The following is an 18754-nucleotide window of genomic DNA, read 5'->3' on the forward strand; positions in this document are numbered from 1 at the left end:
CAGTTGGTCATACTGTGGTGGCTTGCATGTTACTGTGAGGCTGGCTGGGTCACTGGTGTTCCAACGCCAGTAGGGTTGCCCATGGTGGATGGGTTTCAGTGGAGCTTCCAGACTAAGACAGACTTGGAAAAAGGAAGAGGCCATCCATGTCTCAATGAATTGGCCAGGAAAAACCTTATGTATAGCAGTGAGACACTGTCTGATATATTACTGAAAAACTTTATGAATAGCCCTGAAACATTGTCTGATACAGTGCTGGAGACTGAGCTGCTCAGGTTGAAGTACTCTTAAAATACAAATGGGAAAAAGCTGCCTCGTCACAGTAGAACTAACCTCAGTGATATGGATAAATTGGAGCTTTTGGGACCTCCATTTACTGAGGTGACATGACTCAAAATGAGAAGAGACAGCTGCAAATATCCAGTAATAATCAGAACATAGAATGTATGAAGTATGAATGTAGAAAACTGGAAGTGTCAAGAATTAAATGGAACAGATAAATATTGATAATGTAGGCATTAGTGAGCTGAAATGGACCAGACTGGGCCATTTTGAATCAGACACAACCATATGATCTACTATGCTGGGAATGACAAGTTGAAGAGGAATGGCATGGCATTCATCATCACAAAGAATGTTTCAAGATCTATCCTGAAGTACAATGCTGTCAGTGATAGGATAATATCCATACACTTACAAGGAAGGGCAGTTAATACTACTATTACTCAAATTTACACACCAACCACCAAAGCTAAAGATGAGGAAATTGAAGATTTTTACCAAATTCTGCAGTCTGAAATTGACTGAATATGCAATCAAGATGTGCTTATTATCACTGGTGATTGGAATACAAAATTTGGAAACAAAGAAGAATCACTAGTAGTTGGAAAATATGGCCTTGGTGATAGAAATAATGCTGGAGATTGCATGATAGAATTTTGCAAGACCAACGACTTATTCATTGCAAATACCTTCTTGCAACAACACAAACAATAGCTATCCACATAGTCTTTACCAAAGGGAGTATACAGGAATCAGATTGATTACGTCTATGTCAAGAGGCAATGGAAAAACTCTATATCTTCAGCCAAAACAAGGTCAGAAGCTGATTATGGAATGGACCATCAACTGCTCGTATGCAAGTTGAACTTGAAGTGGAAGGCAATTAAAAGAAATCCACAAGAGCCAAAATATGACCTTGAATATAACCTTCATGAACTTAGAGACCATCTAAAGAATAAATTTGTTGTCTTGAACACCAATGACTGAAAACTAGAGGAACTGTGGGATGGCATCAAGAATATCACCCATGAAGAAAGCAAAATGTCGTTAAAAAGACAGGAAAGGAAGAAAAGACCAAAATGGATGTCAGAAAACACTCTGAAACTTGCCCTTGAGTGAAGAGTAGCTAAAGCAAATGGAAGAAATGACAAGGTAAAAGATCAGAAGATTTCAAAGAGCAGCTTGAGAACACAAAGTCAGTTATTATAAGGAAATGTGCAAAGACCTGGAGTTAGAAAAGCAAAAGGAAAGAACACACTCAGCATTTCTCAAGCTGAAAAAACTTAAGCCTCAAGTTGCAATATTGAAAGGTTCTATGGGAAAAATATTGAATGATGCAATAAACATCAAAAGAAGATGGAAGGAATACACAGAGTCACTGTACCAAAAATAATTTGTCAATGTTCATACATTTCTGGAAGTGGCATATGATGAAGAACCAATGGTATTGAAGGAAGAAGTTGAAGCTGCACTGAAGGAAGTGACAAAAGAACAAGACTCCAGGAATTGACAGAATACCACTGAGATGTTTCAACAAACAGATGCTACAGTGGAGGCACTCACTCAGCTATGCCAAGAGATTTGGAAGACAGCTAGCTGGCCAACTAACTGAAAGAAATCCATATTTGTACCCATTCCAAAGAAAAGTGATCCCACAGAATATGGAAGTTATTGAACAATATCATTAATATCGCATGCAAGTAAAATCTTATTGCAGACAATTCATAAATGGTTGCAGGAGTATATTGACAGAGAACTTCCAGAAATGCAAGCTGGATTCAGAAGAGGACATGGAATGAAGAATTTCATTGCTGATGTCAAATGGATCTTAGCTGAAAGCAAAGAATACCAGAAAGATGTTGGCTTGTGTTTTATTAACTATGCAAAAACATTCGATTGTGTGGATTGTAGCAAATTATGGATAACATTGAGAAGAATGGGAATTCCAGAACACTTAACTGTGCTCATGAGGAACCTGCACATAGACCAGAAGGTTGTTGTTCTAACAGAACAAGGAGAAACTGCATGGTTTAAAATCAAGAAGGGAGTGTGTCAGGGTTGTATCCTTTCATCATACTTATTCAATCTGTACACTGAGCAAATAATCTGAGAAGCTAGACTATATGAAGAAGAGCATTGCATCAGGATTGGAGGAAACTCATTAACAACCTGCAATACACAGATGACACAACTTTGCTTGCTGAAAGTGAGGATGACTTGAGGCACTTACTGATGAAAATTGAAGACTACAGTCTGCAATATGGAATGCATCTCAATATAAAGAAAACAAAAATCCTCACAATTGGACCAATAAGCAGCATCATAATAAATGGAGAAAAGATTGAAATTGTCAAAGACTTCATATTACGTGGTTCTACAATCAACACCAAATGGAAGCAGTAGTCAAGATATCAGATGACATATGTTGTTGTTGTTATGTGCCATTGAGTTGGACCTGACTCATAGCGACCCCTCCTTGGGTTGCCAAGGCAGTACCACTATGGAAGTGGATTGCTCAACTTTCCTTCTGAGGAGTGGCTGGTGGGTTTGAACCACTAGCCTTCTGGTTAGCAGTCAAGTGCCTTAGGCACTATGCTACCAGAGCTCCTCATATAGCACTGGGCAAATCGGCTGCAAAAGACCTCTTTCAAGTACTGAAGAGCAAAGATATCTCCTTGAAGACTAAGGTTCACCTGCCACAAGCCACTGAACTTTTCTGTTGCCTTATATGCATGTGAGAGCTGGACAATGAATAAGGAAGACTGAAGAAGAGTCGATGCTTTTGAGTTGTGGTGTTGGTGAAGAATACTGAAAGTACCATGGACTGCTAAAAGAACTAACAAATCTATCCTGGAAGAAGTGTAGCCAGAATGCTCCTGGGAAGGGAGAATGACCAGACTTGGTCTCACCTACTTTGGTTATGTTATCAGAAAGGACCATTCCCTGGAGAAGGATAACATGCTTGGTAAAGTGGAGGGTCAATGAAAAAAAGGAAGGCTCTCAACAAGATGGATTGACAGTGGCTACAATGATGAGCCCAGGTATAGCAAGGATCATGGAACTGTCACAAGACCTGTCTGCGTTTCTTTCTGCTGTACATAGGGATGCTATGAGTTGGGATGACTCAATGGCACTTAACAACAACAATAATTACATTATTATATATGCATATAATGTGTTTATGTGTATTTGTGTGTATATTTATACCCAAAATAAACTCACTGCTACTGAGTTGATCCAATGCATAGCAACCCTATAAGAACAGAGAAGAACTGCTCCATAGGGTTTCCAAGGTTGTAAATCTTTTCGGAAGCAGATTGCCTCATCTTTCTCCCTCAGAGCAGCTGATGGGTTGAAACTGCTGACCTTTTGTTTAACAGCTGAATGCTTTAACAAAACCACTGCTAGCCTTCTGGTTAGCAGTCAAATGCCTTAGGCCACCAGAGCTCCCATATATAAATAAATACATAGATAAGAACAGGATTTAGAAAATCAAAAAAGAAGAACATGCTTGGCATTTCTCAAGCTGAAAGATCTGAAAGAAAAAGATTCAAGCCTCAAGTTGCAATGTTGAAGGATTTTATGGGCAAAATATTGAATGATGCAGGAAACATCAAAAGAAGATGGGAGGAATAGAGAGTCACTTTGTCAAAAAGAATTGTTGGATGTCCAACTATTTCAGGAGGTAGCATATGATTAAGAACCAAGGGTATTGAAAGAAGCCAAGGCTGCAGTGAAGGAATTGCCAAAAAAAGAAAGGCTCCAAGAATTGATGGGATACTCACTGAGATATTTCAACAAATGGATGCTGCACTGGAGGCACTTAGTCATCTATGCCCAGAAACTTAGAAGATAGTGACCTGGTCAACTGAGTGGAATAAATCAATATTTGTGCTCATTCCAAAGAAAAGTGATCCAACAGAATGAGAAAATCACCGAACATTATCATTAACATCACACACAGGTAAAATTTTGTTGAAGACAATTCAAAACTGATTGCAGCAGTATATTGATGGAAAACTTACAGAAATTTAAATTGGATTCAAAAGAGGACATGGAATGAGGGATAGCATTGCTGAAGTCAGATGGATCTTGGCTGAAAGTAAAGAATCCTAGAAGGATGTTTACCTGTGTGTTATTGACTATGGAAAGGCATTCAACTGTGTGGATCATAACAAATTATGCATAAAATTGCAAAGAATGGGAATTCCAGAAAACTTAATCATGAATTCTTGAGGAACTTGTATATAAACCAATAGGCTATTGTCTGAACAGAACAACGGGGTACTGCGTGGTTTAAAATCAAGAAAGGTATATGTCATGTTTGGATATTTTCACCATACTTAATCAATCTGTATGCTGAGCAAATAATTCCATGAGTCTGGACTATATGAAGAAGGTGGATTCAGGATTAACAACTTGTTATTTGCAGATGACACAACTTTCTTACTGAAAGTGAAGATGATTTGAAGTACTTACTGATGAAGATGAAAGACTACATTTTTCAGTATGGATTACACCTCGACATAAAGAAAATGAAAATCCTCACAACTGGACCAGTAAGCGACAATGGGACAAACAGAGAAAAGAATTGTCAGGAATTTCATTTTGCTTGGATCCACAGTCAACACCCACAGAAGCATCAGTCAGGAAATTAGAATTCATAGTCCTCTGGGCAAATCTGCTGTGAAGGACTTCTTTAAAGTGTTAAGAAGCAAAGAGGTCACTTTGCAAAGGTGTGCCTGACCTAAGCCATGATATTTTCAATCACCTCATATGTCTGTGAAAGCTAAACAATGAATAAAGAAGACTGAAGAAGAGTTGATGCCTTTGAATTGCAGTGTTGGCAAAGAATACTGAAAATACCATGGACTGCCAGAAGAACGAACAAATCTGTTCTGAGAGAAATCCAGCTGGAATGCACCCTGCTAGTGAGAATGGCCAGACTTCATCTCTCATACTTTCATCAAATTGCCAAAAGGGACCAGAATCTGGAGAAAGATATGCTAGGTAAAAGCACTGCCATCGAGTTGGATTTGACTCATAGCGACCCCTCCTTGGGTTTCTGAGGCATTATCACTACAGAAGTAGGTTGCCCAACCTTCCTTCTGAGGAGTGGCTGGTGGGTTTGAACCACCAGCCTTCTGGTTAGCAGTCAACTCCCTTAGGCACTATGCCACCAGAGTTCCCATGCTTGGTAAAGCAGAGGGTAAATAAAGAAGAGAAAGACTCTCAATGAGGTAGATTGATACAGTAGCTGCAATTATGGGTCCAAGCACAGCAAGGATTGTGAGGATGGTACAGAACTGGGCAGAGTTTCATTCTATTGTGTGTAGGGTGCCAACTCAAAGTCATATAACAACAACACACACATACATACATACATACATACATAGACACACACACACACACACACACACAATCACCAACAAAAAAACAGTTGCTGTGGAGTCAATTCCAACATTCCAACTCATGGCAACCTTTTCAATGACTGCTTTTGTGAAAGGGAGGTCTTCCTTTTGAGGCAATTGTATATGAACTCAAACTGCCAAAGTTTAAATTAGCAGCTGAGCACTTAACTGTTTACACCACCCAGGGAGATATACACATACATTCACATTAATTAATTTTTTTAACCCCTCTACTCAAAAACTCAGAGCTCTGGTAGTGTAGTGGTTAAAGCATTTGGCTGCTAACCAAAAGCAGCCAAACCTACCAGCTGCTCTGAGAAAGAAAGAAGATGCAATCTACTTCTGTAAAGATTTACAGCTTTGAAAACCCAATGGGGTATGAGTCAGAACTGACTCAATAGCAGTGAGGTTTTTTTTGTTTCTGTTTTTGTTTAAGTCAACAACTCAGCTGCCAATTTATAATTTCTGCTTAAACTCTTTGGTAATTCCCTTCTTTTCTCAGGGAATTTTCAGAGGTTATTTTATATTGTGTGTATGAGTACCATTTCTGTATTTTTTACACAAAATGGAGTTTTTACTAATGAATACTGTCTCCACAGATTTATTAACAAAAAATATGTGTGAAGTGGATGTGCATAGACCACAGAGATAATTCAAGGGTTGTCCCCGGATCACTTTGTTACCAGAGAGTTGTTCTAATAAAAACCAGCCAAGATTACTTCCTCCATTGCATTATTTCTAGAATACGCTAATTGTCTGGGTTTGTATTTAAAAGGTTCTGCCAAGAAATCTTGCCCTGCCCTTTGTTGAGATCTCCAGGAAGCTTGGGCTTCCTCCTATCCTTGTGCACTCGGACTTGGTGCTGACAAATTGGACTAAATGGAATCCAGAAGGGTAAGAGAAAAAGAGAACACTTTGCATCTAAATAAACTGAAATCAAGCAGAGAACAATCTTAAGGCTTGTTCTTCCACAGGAAATTACCAGGATGTTTCAGCTATTTTGTGATTAAGGATGTTCATATTTATTCTCTGCTTTATAGTTCCAAAAATGAGGTGAACTTGAACACAAGTTCAAAAATTATAGGCCCCAGAAATTTCCCCTCAGTCCACCCTGAGTACATTAGTCCTGACCACATTTTCTAATTTGCTGCCATATCAGTCTGAATTTCTCAACCTGACATTCAAGTTCCTGAATAATCAGATTTCACTCATTCTTTCTCACCAAAACCTTTTACTATTCTCTACCATATGTACTCCATTCAAGTCAAGTTAGGAGCAGGGACTTGAATAAGTGATCATTATATACTGAAAGAATGAGCAAATGCATAATTATGAAAGAATGAACACCTAGGAATGTTAGATTGAAAATGTGATTAGTAAAACTGTCTATTCCACCTAGCTGTCAATATTCCCTTAACAGCTGAGCTGGAAATAAAGGCATCTGTCTATAAAAGAAATACCATAAACCAAAAACCAAACTCACTGCCATGGAGTGGATTCTGACTGATAGCAACCCCTCCTTGGGTTTCCGAGGTAGTATCTCTATGGAAGTAGATTGCCCAACCTTCCTTCTGAGGAGTGGCTGGTGGGTTTGAACCACCAGCCTTCTGGTTAGCAGTCAAATGCCTTAGTCACTACTCCTCCAGAGCTTCTAAAGAAATACCACAGGTCTTAATAAACACTCTGGTGGTGTAGTGCCTAAGGTATTTGACTGATAACCAGAAAGCTGGAGGTTCAAACACACCAGCCATTCCTCAGAAGGAAAATTGGACAATCTACTTGTGTAGAGATACTGCCTCAGAAACCCAAGGAGGGGTCGCTATGAGTCAGGGCTGACTCGACGGCACACAACAACAACAACAACAACAACAGCACATCTACCAGTCATCAATCAGTTTGTAGTACTGTGGTGGCTTATGTGTTCCTGTGATGCTGGAAGATATGCCACTGGCATTTCAAATACCAGCAGGGTCACCCATGATGGACAGATTTTAGCAGATCTTCCAAACTAAGACAGACTGAGAAGAAGGACCTGGCCATCCACTTCTGAAAAATTGGCCACTGAAAACCTTATGAATAGCAGTGAAACGTTGTCTTATATCATGCTAGAAGATAAGCCTCTCAGGTTGGAAAACATTCAGAATACAACTGAGAAAGAGCTGCCACCTTAAAGCAGAGTCAATTTTGTTGACATAGATGGAATAAAGCTTTTGGACCTTCATGACATGACCCAAAATAAGAAATAGCTGCAAAACTTCACTAATGATTGGAACATGGGATTACAAAGTATGAATCTAGGAATGCTGGAAGCTGTCAAAACTGAAATAGAATGCATAGAGATTGATATTCTAGGCATTAGTGAGCTGAAATGTACTGGTAGCAGCTATTTTGTATCAGACAATCATATGGTCTACTATGCCAGAAATAACAAATTGAAGAGGAATGATGTCACGTTCACTATTAAGAAGAACATTTCAAGATCCATCCTGAAGTACAATTCTGTCGATGATAGGATAGTATTCATATGTCAACAAGGAAGACCAGGTAATACTATTATTCAAATTTATGCACCAAACATTAAAGCCAAAGACAAAGAAATTGAAGACTTTGTGGTCTGAAACTGACCAAACATCCAATCCAGATATATTGATAGACACTGGTGATTCAGTGTGAAAGATGGAAACAAAAAAGAAGCACTCACTGGAAAATATGACCTTAATGAAAGAAATGACATCAGAGACCATAGGATACAATTTTGCAAGATGAGTGCTTTATTCATTGCAAATACCTTTTGAGCAATATAAACAGTGACTGTACATGAGGACCTTGCCGTATGGAGTACACAGGAATCAAATCTACTACATATGTAGAAAAGAAGCTATGGAGAAAGCTAGCAAGGCCAACACCATCAATTGTTTCATGCGGATTCAAGTTGAAGCTGAAGAAAATTGAAGCCAGTCCACAACAGTTGGAATACAACCTTGAGTATATTCCACATGGATTTAGAAACTTTCTGAAGAATAGATTTGATGCACTGAACTCCAAAGGCCAAAGATCAGATGAGTTGTGGGATGACATAAAGAACATCATCCATGAAGAAAACAAAAAGGTCACTAAACAGACAGGAAAGGAAGACAAGACCAAAAAAGATGTCAGAAGACCAAAATGGATGTCAGAAGGGACTCTGAAACTTGCTCTTGAATAAAGAATAGCTAAAGTCAGTGGTGTTGTGGGGAGAAGATGTAATGAAAAAGCTGAACAGATGATTTCAAATGGTGGCTCAAGAAGACAAAGTAAAGTGCTGTAATGAAATGTGCAAAAATGCAGAATTAGAAAACTGAAAGGGAAGAACATTTAACATTTCTCAAATTGAAAGAACTGAAGAAAAAATTCCAGCCTCAAGTTGCAACATTGAAGGACTTAATGGGCAAAATACTGAACAATACAGAAGCATCAAAAGAAGATGTAAGGAATACACAATCACTGTACCAAAAAAGAATTAATCAACTTTCAATGTTTCATGTGGTAGCATATGATCAAGAACCAGTGATGTTGAAAGAAGAAGTCCAAGCTACACTGAAAGGACTGGCACAAAAACAAGGTTCCAGGAATTGATGGAATACCCACTGAGATGTTTCAACAAGCAGATACAGTGCTGGAGGTGCTTAATCATTTATGCCAAAAAATTTGGAATACAGTTACCTGGCCAACTGACTGGAAGAGAAACATATTTGTGCCAGAAAGGTGATCCAATAGAATGTAGAAATTATTAAACAATATCATTAATATCACACATGCCATCAAGTTGGACCTGACTCATAGTGACCCCTCCTTGGGTTTCCGAGGCAGTGTCACTATGGAAGTAGATTGCCCAGCCTTCCTTCTGAGGAGTAGCTGGTAGGTTTGAACTGTCAGCCTTCTGTTAGCAGTCAAATGCCTTAGGCACTATGACACCAGAGCTCCTATCATTAATATCACATGCAAGTAAAATTTTGCTTACGATAACTCATAAAACTCAGCAGTATATCAATAGGGATCTACCAGAAATTCAAGCTGGATTCAGAAGAAGGCATGGAATAAGGGTTATCATTGTTAATATAAGACAAATCTTGGTTGGAAGCAAAGAATACTAGAAAGATGTTTACACATATTATATTAAATATGCAAAGGCATTCAACTGTGTGGATCATAACAAATATGGATAACATTGCAAAGAATGAGAATTCCAGACATTTAGTTATTCTTATGAGGAAACTGTACCTAGATCAGGAGGAAGTCATTTGAACAGAATGCATAGTTCAAAATCAAGAAAAGTATATATCAAAGTTGTATCCCTTCGCCATACTTATTCAATCTGTATGCTGAGCAAATAATCTGAGAAGCTATATTACATGAAGAAGAATGGAGCATCAGGATTGGAGGAAGACCCATTAACAACCCACAATATGCAGATTACACAAACTTGCTAGCTGAAAGTGAGGATGACTTGAAGTACTTATTGATGAAAATCAAAAACTACAATCTCCAGCTTGTATTATACCTCAAAATAAAGAAAACAAAAATCCTCATAACTAGACCAATAAATGGAGAAAAGATTGAAATTTTCAAGGATTTGACTTGGATCCACCGTCAACAGCCATAGAAGCAGCAGTCAAGAAATCAGACATCATATTGCACTGGGAAAATCTGCTGCACGAAAACTCTTTAAAGTGTTAAAAAGCAAAGATATCACTTTGAAGACTAAATGTGCCTGACCCAAGCCATTGTATTTTTATTCTCCTCATATTCAAGTGAAAGCTGGACAATGGATAAGGGAGACTGAAGAAAAATTGGTACATTTGAATGGTGGTTTTGGTGAAGAATATTGAAAATATCATGGACTGTCAGAAGAATGAGCAAATCTGTCAAGGAAAAAGTATAGCCAGAATGCTGCTTAGAAGTGAGAATGGCCAGACTTCATCTCTCATACTCTGGTCATGTTATCAGAGGGGATCCATCCTTGGAGAAGAATATCATGTTTGGTAAAATAGAGGGACAACAAAAAAGGGGAAGAACCTCAATCATGGATTGACACAGTGGCTGTAAGGATGAGCTCAAACATAGCAAAGATTATAAGGACTGGGCAATGTTTGCACTGTTGAACATAGGTCACTATGAGTTGGAGCTGCCACAATGGCAACTAGCAACAATCACCATAGCACAGAGTTAAGTGAAATGAAGAACTGAAAGAAACAGAAGCAAAGTACACCTAATCTTGGCTAAACAACAAGAAAGCCCTACATGACAAATGTCAAAGAATTACACAAAACAATAAGTCTTTTAGGATTTCAGAGATATTACTTCACTCTTGGCTTTAAATATCAGGAAAAAGCTTGGTGAGGAAGTGGAATTTTATCTTTGGGTGAGGACCAAAATATGAGTAGGAGTACAAAATGTGTGTTTGTGGTAATTATAACATTTTTTATAAAGAAAGTAAGATAATTTAGCCAGATGGCCATGGGCCAAATGTTCTAAGACTGATAATGTGAGCTGATATTTGCCTCACTTCCTGGGTGGTGCAAATAGTTAAGGTGTTTAACTGATAAATGAAAAGTCGGAGGTTTGAATTTACCCAGAGTGCCTCTGAAGAAACGCCTGGTGCACTGCAATGAATAGTTTGGTATGGCCCTTTTAGTCATGGTCTTTATGATTTCCATTAGATGTCTGGGTGGGAGTATGCAAATATGAGGTGCTTATGACCCACCAAGGGGATTGGATAGCTTACTAAAATCATGTAACTAAGGGGCATGTCACCCTTGTGGGAGTAGGACTATGAAAATAAAGTGTATGGAGTCCTTACGTGGGAATTGGTCAGTTTTGCTATTCTACTAGGCTTAAAATGAACCATCCCAGGCGTAGTGCCTAAGGCACTTGACTGCTAACCAGAAAGCTGGTGGTTCAAACCCACCAGCCACTGCTGGGAAGGAAGATTGGACAATCTACTTCCATAAAGATACTGCCTCAGAAACCCAAGGAGGGGTCACTATGAGTAGGAGACGACTGGACAACACATAACAACAACAACAACAACAGCTGTGGAAAGGGGGGATCTCACTACTAATCAAGAAAGAAAAGCCAGGAGTGGAACATGTCCTTTGAACCTGAAATCCCTGCACTAAATGTCCTCCAACCTGGAGACAGAGAAAGCTGTAACATTTTGCTGAGATGGTGAGCAACGATGTAAAGCAGCACCAAAGAAATGGCTGCAACAGAACCATGAGACCCAACAGGAGACCTAGCAGGAGACCCAAGAAGAGAGAGCACAGTGGGCTTCTGGACCCCTAGAGTGAGAAAGCTAAGTGCCTTTGGACACAAGACTAGCTGGCAAAGTAGAGATCCTCTGGGCAGTTGGTGGAGATAATTTTGTCAATCCTCGTAGCTAAAGTTGAGCTCCTTTGGGCAGAGGCTTACTGATGGAGTGGCATGCCTCTAAGCACTTTTTGGCAGAGACAGAAGAGCTCTGTAACACTTGCCAGAGCAGGGCAGTGGCCAAGAGGCTGTGTGGCAGAGAGGCCGAGGCCAGAGAGAGGCATGCCTGAAGGCAATGCTGAGAAGAGGCTGTTTTGATCAAACACTGTATTCTGAGTCATTTGTAATCCTGAATTATAATCTGTTTCTTCCCCAATATACTTCATAAATAAGTGTATTGTCTGTGAGTTCTGTATGGCCATTGCAATGAATTACTGAACCCAGCCAAGAAGTAGAAAGTGCTGTAAGAGGCACAACTGGTGTCAGAATTAGTGAAATGGTTGGGAGATGGAGTCATGTATGACCTCCGCCTCACAGGAATCACCTCTGGGCTGTTGGTCTGATCCTCCTCCCCTCATGTGAAGTTGAAAGAGATTGGGCACCTCCTCCATGCCATTTTTATACCTGGTAATCCACTTTTGAAAGATCAGTCATTGACAATCCTATGGAGCACAGTTATACTCTGACAGACATGGGCTCTCCATAAGTTGGAACTGATTCATGGCATTTTTTTTTTTTTTAAGTCACACAGTGGCTCATAGTCTAGTTACAACCTGTGAATTATGAGCAAAGTGCATCCACACTGCAAGGGAGATTGTGTGTGTGTGTGTGTGTGTGTGTGTTCATGGCATGTGAGTGTGTAAACTTGTATACATGTGACCCTAGGAGGCATATCTAGTTTATAAACTGAATTGTTCTTTTATATTCTTTTCCTCCTTGTGGCTGCCGATGGCTGAACTTTGACTAGTCCCCTGGAAATAAGGTAAATTCTCAGAAGTTTTTTACTGACTTTGGAAGCTTTTCTAACTTTAAGAGCTCACAAACAAACAGAGAAAAAAGAAAGCACACCAAATTGTGTCTACATTATATCAGCTATATAAAAATGTATGGGAAAAAAGAAGAAAATGTGCCCAAAATTACCAATGCAAATGTTAGTAGTGGCTGCCTCTGTCTGTTAGAGATTGTTGTTGTTGTTATGTGCTGTTGAGTTGGATCCAACTCAGCGACCCCTCCTTGGGTTTCTGAGGCCGTACCACTACAGAAATGGATTTTCCAATCTTCCTTCTGAGGAGTGGCTGATGGGTTTGAACCGCCAGCCCTCTGGTTAGCAGTCAAGTGCCTTAGGCACTATACAACCAGAGCTCCTCTGTTAGAGATTAAGGGATTCATTATTGTTTTTGTATTTTCCAATCTATGCATAATAAAGCAAATAAAGTAAAATACTAATAAGAAGATAATCAATTCTCTGTTACTCTTTGAATTCTAATAGTCTGAAAAACATCTCTCTCCTCACCATAACTTTTCTGAAAGGCCAAATTGTAGGCAGTGGTTGCTATAGCTACAGAAGATTCCTTTTGACATATCCTATTAAGATAGAGATTGGAGATCTTGTAGGGAAGGTCTGGTCCAGATGGTTTTTGGCTCCATTTCCCTGGAGAACAAAATTTGTCTCTAAGTTAATGTTACCTTTCCCATTATGAAATGTTAGCTCAATAAAGGAGCTCAGGATTAAATCTATAGCTCAAGAGATGGAGGAAGTAAGGGAAGACATACCCTTCTCCATACTAATGTAACTTTGGTGGAACAATGCTGTTCCTAAATGACTTTTAGGTTTTGTTAATGTTGCTGTTTTCTCCTCCTCTCCTGCTTAAAGTATTTGAGAGAGAAGTGATCTTTAGAGCTAAGCTTTTAGATTCGGTGGACTTGATATCTGGGATATTTGAATCTGCAAGCTACAGGTCATGTAAACATTGCCCCTCTGTAGCAGAGTCTTCCAGCTCTCACTTTGTTACACAGCATTTAATTATAATTGTCATGGAGCGAAAGAACATGACCTGAGTTATGATACTTTATACCAGACCTCCCCCTGACTAATCAGCTGTGTGACTTGGGCAAGCTGCCTGCCTTGTCTGAGCCGTAGTTTCTTATCTATAAACAGGGCATGTGGAATTTGCTGTTGCCTGCATCACTGTATCTGTAAGTCTCTGTGGATCCTGCAAGAATATTGCGATGGGCTGTAGCATTGGCTCTGGAAGAATCAGCTATACATGTTGTGAAGGACTTTCTGCCTATGCTGCAGCTGGCCATCCCCTTGTGGGAACCACCTTCATCTGAGACCATCAGGGCCATGCTAGAGTTTGGGATTCCTTAGGGCAGGTGAACTTGGGCTTGAATTAATTTAATCTCTTTTCTCCCTGAAAGTACATGTGTATCCTCAGGGTTGTCATATAGAGAGGAAAAGTGGGTTTCCTCTTGCAGTTATCCAAGTTGATGGGGACATATGGGCAGTGAGTATTTGAAGTATAGGCTCCATAACTCTAACCAGCTCATCATTTCCTTCCCAAGGAACCTGGACATCATCCTTTCATTTCCTGGGGGAGAAAGCCTGCGTGGTTTTATACTGGTGACTGTTTTGGTGGAGAAAGCAGCAGTGCCTGGGATTAAGGTATCTTCCCACTCCACAACACTTACTTTCTTTTTAATGAGAATTAGTTGGGCCTATACCTCCCACTCAGCTTCTTTCTTTGCACTATATTTCTCGATACAGATAGATAGAGGGTTTGTTCTATTTGCTTCAACTCTGGGAAAAGAAATATAAATTCTAGCACACAGCAATATATCTCTCTCTCCTTAATTTCATTAAAATTTGGAATTGACTATTTGTCCATTTAAAAATCGAGCATTGTTCTAAGCAATTGGATATCAGGACCAGATGGACACTGTTGTGGCCTCACAGAAGCCAGGTTTGGAGGGTCAGTGAAGGGTACTCAGAGAAAATGAAACTAAATTAAAAGCTAAATGCTGTATAGGAATTAGATCCAGAGACACACACAGAGAGAGAAAGGAGAGTAGAGAAGGGAAAGAGAGAAAGGGGAAAAGGAAGAGGAGAGAAGAGAAGCATATTCTAGGCATGAAGAACTGCTACATAAAGGCTTAGAGGAAATTAAAATTATTTAGAGCTGGGATGCATCATTGAGATTATCTAACTCTAGAGGGTTGGAAACTAATTCCTTTAAGGATCAGACAGGTAACAGGACAGGCACAAAGCAAAAAACAGTGGAGGGACTATTGATCCTCTAGGGACATCTTGTCTTACTTAAGGGTATTCAGGTTAGATTTACACTTTTCTTCATCATCTTCCCTGCTATGCATATTTTGAATGCTCAATGTGCTCTTAATAGGATCGCCAGTCCTGACATAATTATTAACAACATCGTTTTTCACTCTGGAAAGTGAAACTATCTGTTCACTTTAGTCCTCATCCATGTATTAAGTACATTGAGAAATATAGAATGAAATATTGGCCTTCCAAATGTAGTTCAGATAAGGGAGGAATTGCTGTGAGTCAAGGAAGGCTTCATGGAGAAGGGGACCTGTGAGCTGGACTCTGAAAAATCCATCTGTAAGGCAGAGATTGGGAGTGAGGGTGCCCTGGTTGAAGACACAGAAGTAGAAATGCTCATAATGTATGATAAATTGAGAAGATCTAATAAGAGTTAAGCCCCAAAAGGTGGAAAACCTGGCAATCAGTGGAACCGTCCAGAACAACCTAGCCAGGGTTTGTGTAGGACATACTCAGAGAGGCTTTTAGACCTCACAGAGGATCTAGTTCAGGAGCTCTGACAGCCCAGCAATCAGTAGCCCTCAGCTGAGTGGTTATAGCTCTGGGCATACACTACCTCACTGGACTTTAAATGACCACAAACGAACTAAGTAAATGAATTTCATCCCCAGGCCCTCGTTGAGGCTGTGAATGCCATCCTACAGCTCAGCCAGGACTCCCTGCTGGAAGCCTTGCAGCAACTGAGACTCTCCATTCAGGACATCACCAGAGTCTTGGAACAAATGCATGGTACTATGCTTCCTGAATGTGCCCCAATGGCTGAAGTCTCTGGGGAAAAACACCTGGAGGTTGGGCACATCCTAACTGGGTGATGATACACCTTTCTCTGGCAGATGGCACTGATGGTAGCTTAGTGCTTAAGGCAGTTGACAGCTAACCAGAAGGCTGGTGGTTCAAACCCACCAGCCACTCTTTGGAAGGAAGATGTAGCAACCTACTTTCATAGTGATACTGACTCAGAAACCCAAGGAGAGGTCGCTATGAGTCAGATCTGACTTGACAGCAGTGAGTTAGTTAGTTAATTCACTTTCACTGATTTCTCAGTTTGCAGAGATATTTTCCTGTTTTTATCTTTCTCTGAATTTTCTCATGGTTAGAGTAATTTACTTTTGTCATCTCATTGATGACCACATATTTCTTTGGATGTTGAGGTCTTGTATGAAACATGGGAGGAGGCACACAAGAACAACAGTTATACCCTATTCATGTAGCAGCATTACTCTCCTACAGTGTAGAATTGTGATGACATGGCTGGCCTTTAAGCTCCATAATGTTCTCTTTTTTCTTTTCTCTCTGTTCAGTACTGAGATGGCTGACCTTGGCTTCAGGCCTTTCCCAGGGGACATTCCAATGGTCCTCATCTCTGGCCATTGTGGAATGAGTGTTTGCTGTGGCCAGTTAATAAGCAAGCCTATACTTACTGGGTCCTTGGAAGGAAGGTTGGGCAATATACTTCTGTAGAGATGTTGTTGTTGTTATTTGCCATCGAGTCGGACATGACTCATAGCGACCCCTCAGCTTTCTGAGGCAGTATCACTACAGAAGTAGATTGTCCAACCTTCCTTCCGAAGAGTTTCTGGTGGGTTTGAACTGCCCGCCTTCTGGTTAGCAGTCAGGTGCCTTAGGCACTCTGCTACCAGAGCTCCCATACTGCCTGGGAAACCCAAGGAGGGCTCCCTATGAGTAAGCAACTACTCAATGGCATATAACAACAACAATATACTTACTGGGACTGCTTTCATTTTATTCTGATGACTACACTCCATCTCCAGTGTCTGAGAGGTTCTTCAGTTTCCTCTATCAGAAGAATTTTAACAATGTACTGAGTGCTTGTTTAAGGAAGGGTGTGGAAGAGTGATGTGACTAAGCAAAAGAGAAAAGCCTCTGAGTATCAATTTCCTTGAATCCTGCTGCACTGAAAGTGGTTCTGAGAAAGACACTTGTTTATAGGAAACTGGGAAGGAGGGAGAGTGAAAGAATTTTTATTTCTTTTTATTCAAACAGTAAATGTGTTTGTTATCTCAGAGTGTCTGTACCAGTATAAATACCTCCAAAGTCACAAGGTTATGTATTATTTCCACCCAACTTCCCTGGTTTACATTTTATATGTACATTTTCTCCATTTCCCTGTATTTTAATTTTTAAGCCTTTCTAACATCAGGAGCTTTGATGGTGCAGTGCCTAAGGCATTTGACTGCTAACTAGAAAGTTGGCAGCTCAAGCCCACCAGCTTCTACACAGAAGGAAGATGGGGAGATCTACTTCCATAAAAATTTACCACAGCAGAAAACCGATGGGAATCACTATGAGTTAGAATCTACTTGATGGTAGCAAGTTTGGTTTTTGTTTTTGTAACATCAGTAGGTCTCCTACCCAACAAGTGTTCTCCAAACAATGAGACATATACCTACCATTCATTACTCGGAATATCAAGATTATTACAGAAACATTCCAGGTATTTTCAGATCATATGAATGAGCAGAGGTGGGTAGCTTGGGAAGGTTGTGAGAGACTTTCCACTACATCACACAAATTGTAGGAAGATGGCACACCTATGTCTGACTGCCACAGGCTTTCCTAGTGCCAATGTTCAGAGTCATTTATTATGTCCCAGACCAACCCCGTTATGTTCTCTTGACTATTCTTTGCAGCAGGTCTAATAGACTGAGGTTGTATTCTCACTCTTTTGCTTCAGCTTTTTTGATCTTTGTATCTGGTTATAGAGCCTGACAATTTTTCTGGGCTAACTTCCTTATTTCAATTAAAGGTAAAATTTCCCACATAGACATAATTTGTTTTAAAGTTTTACTCCTAATCATTACAGTAAAATAGATGAAGATATCAAAATGTATTTTCCAAAGATCTCTAAGGTCTCTAGGTGGTGCACACTGTTTGCATTCAAACTTATTTAAAGAAGCTGTGGGAAAAAAAAAAAAAAAAAGACCTGGTGATCTGCTTCTGTAAAGATTAAACTCAAAAACTCACTGCCATCAAGTGGGATCCGACTCATAGTGACCCCTCCTTGGGTTTCCAAGGCGGTATCACTACGGAAGTTGATTGTCCAACCTTCCTTCTGAGGAATGGTTGGTGGGTTTGAACCACCAGCCTTCTGGTTAGCAGTCAAGTGCCTTAGGCACTATGCTACGAGAGCTCGCTGACACAACTTTAAGCTTGTGTATTGAGTCACCATGAAGGAATCTCAACTATTCTAAGGCCATCATCTTGTGTGGAAAGCCATATGAAGAGGTCATGTGTAGATGGATCAAAGACTTAAATGTGAAACCTGAAACTATAGAGTTCTTCGAGGAAAAACTAAGGGCAAATTTAGGGACCCTAATATATGGCATAAATAGACTATCAAGCATAACTCAAAATGCACAAACAGCAGAAGAGAAACCAGATGATTGGGACCTTCTAAAAATTAAATTTT

At 39.8% G+C, this 18754-nt stretch overlaps 1 protein-coding gene across 1 annotated transcript in view; it reads left to right on the forward strand.

Moving 5' to 3' along the window:
- Positions 1–18754, forward strand: part of IDO2 (indoleamine 2,3-dioxygenase 2) — a 162407-nt gene that overhangs the window by 103461 nt on the left and 40192 nt on the right. The window contains exons 4-7 of the mRNA XM_007935067.2: positions 6469–6587; positions 12949–12963; positions 14547–14646; positions 15936–16053. Of these exons, the coding sequence (XP_007933258.1) occupies positions 6469–6587; positions 12949–12963; positions 14547–14646; positions 15936–16053 (352 nt within the window). The remainder of the gene's footprint in view (positions 1–6468; positions 6588–12948; positions 12964–14546; positions 14647–15935; positions 16054–18754) is intronic.

Source organism: Orycteropus afer, unplaced genomic scaffold (assembly GCF_000298275.1).
Source record: "Orycteropus afer afer isolate SDZICR_OR568_19922 unplaced genomic scaffold, OryAfe1.0 scaffold00024, whole genome shotgun sequence".
NCBI classification, from domain to species: domain Eukaryota; kingdom Metazoa; phylum Chordata; class Mammalia; order Tubulidentata; family Orycteropodidae; genus Orycteropus; species Orycteropus afer.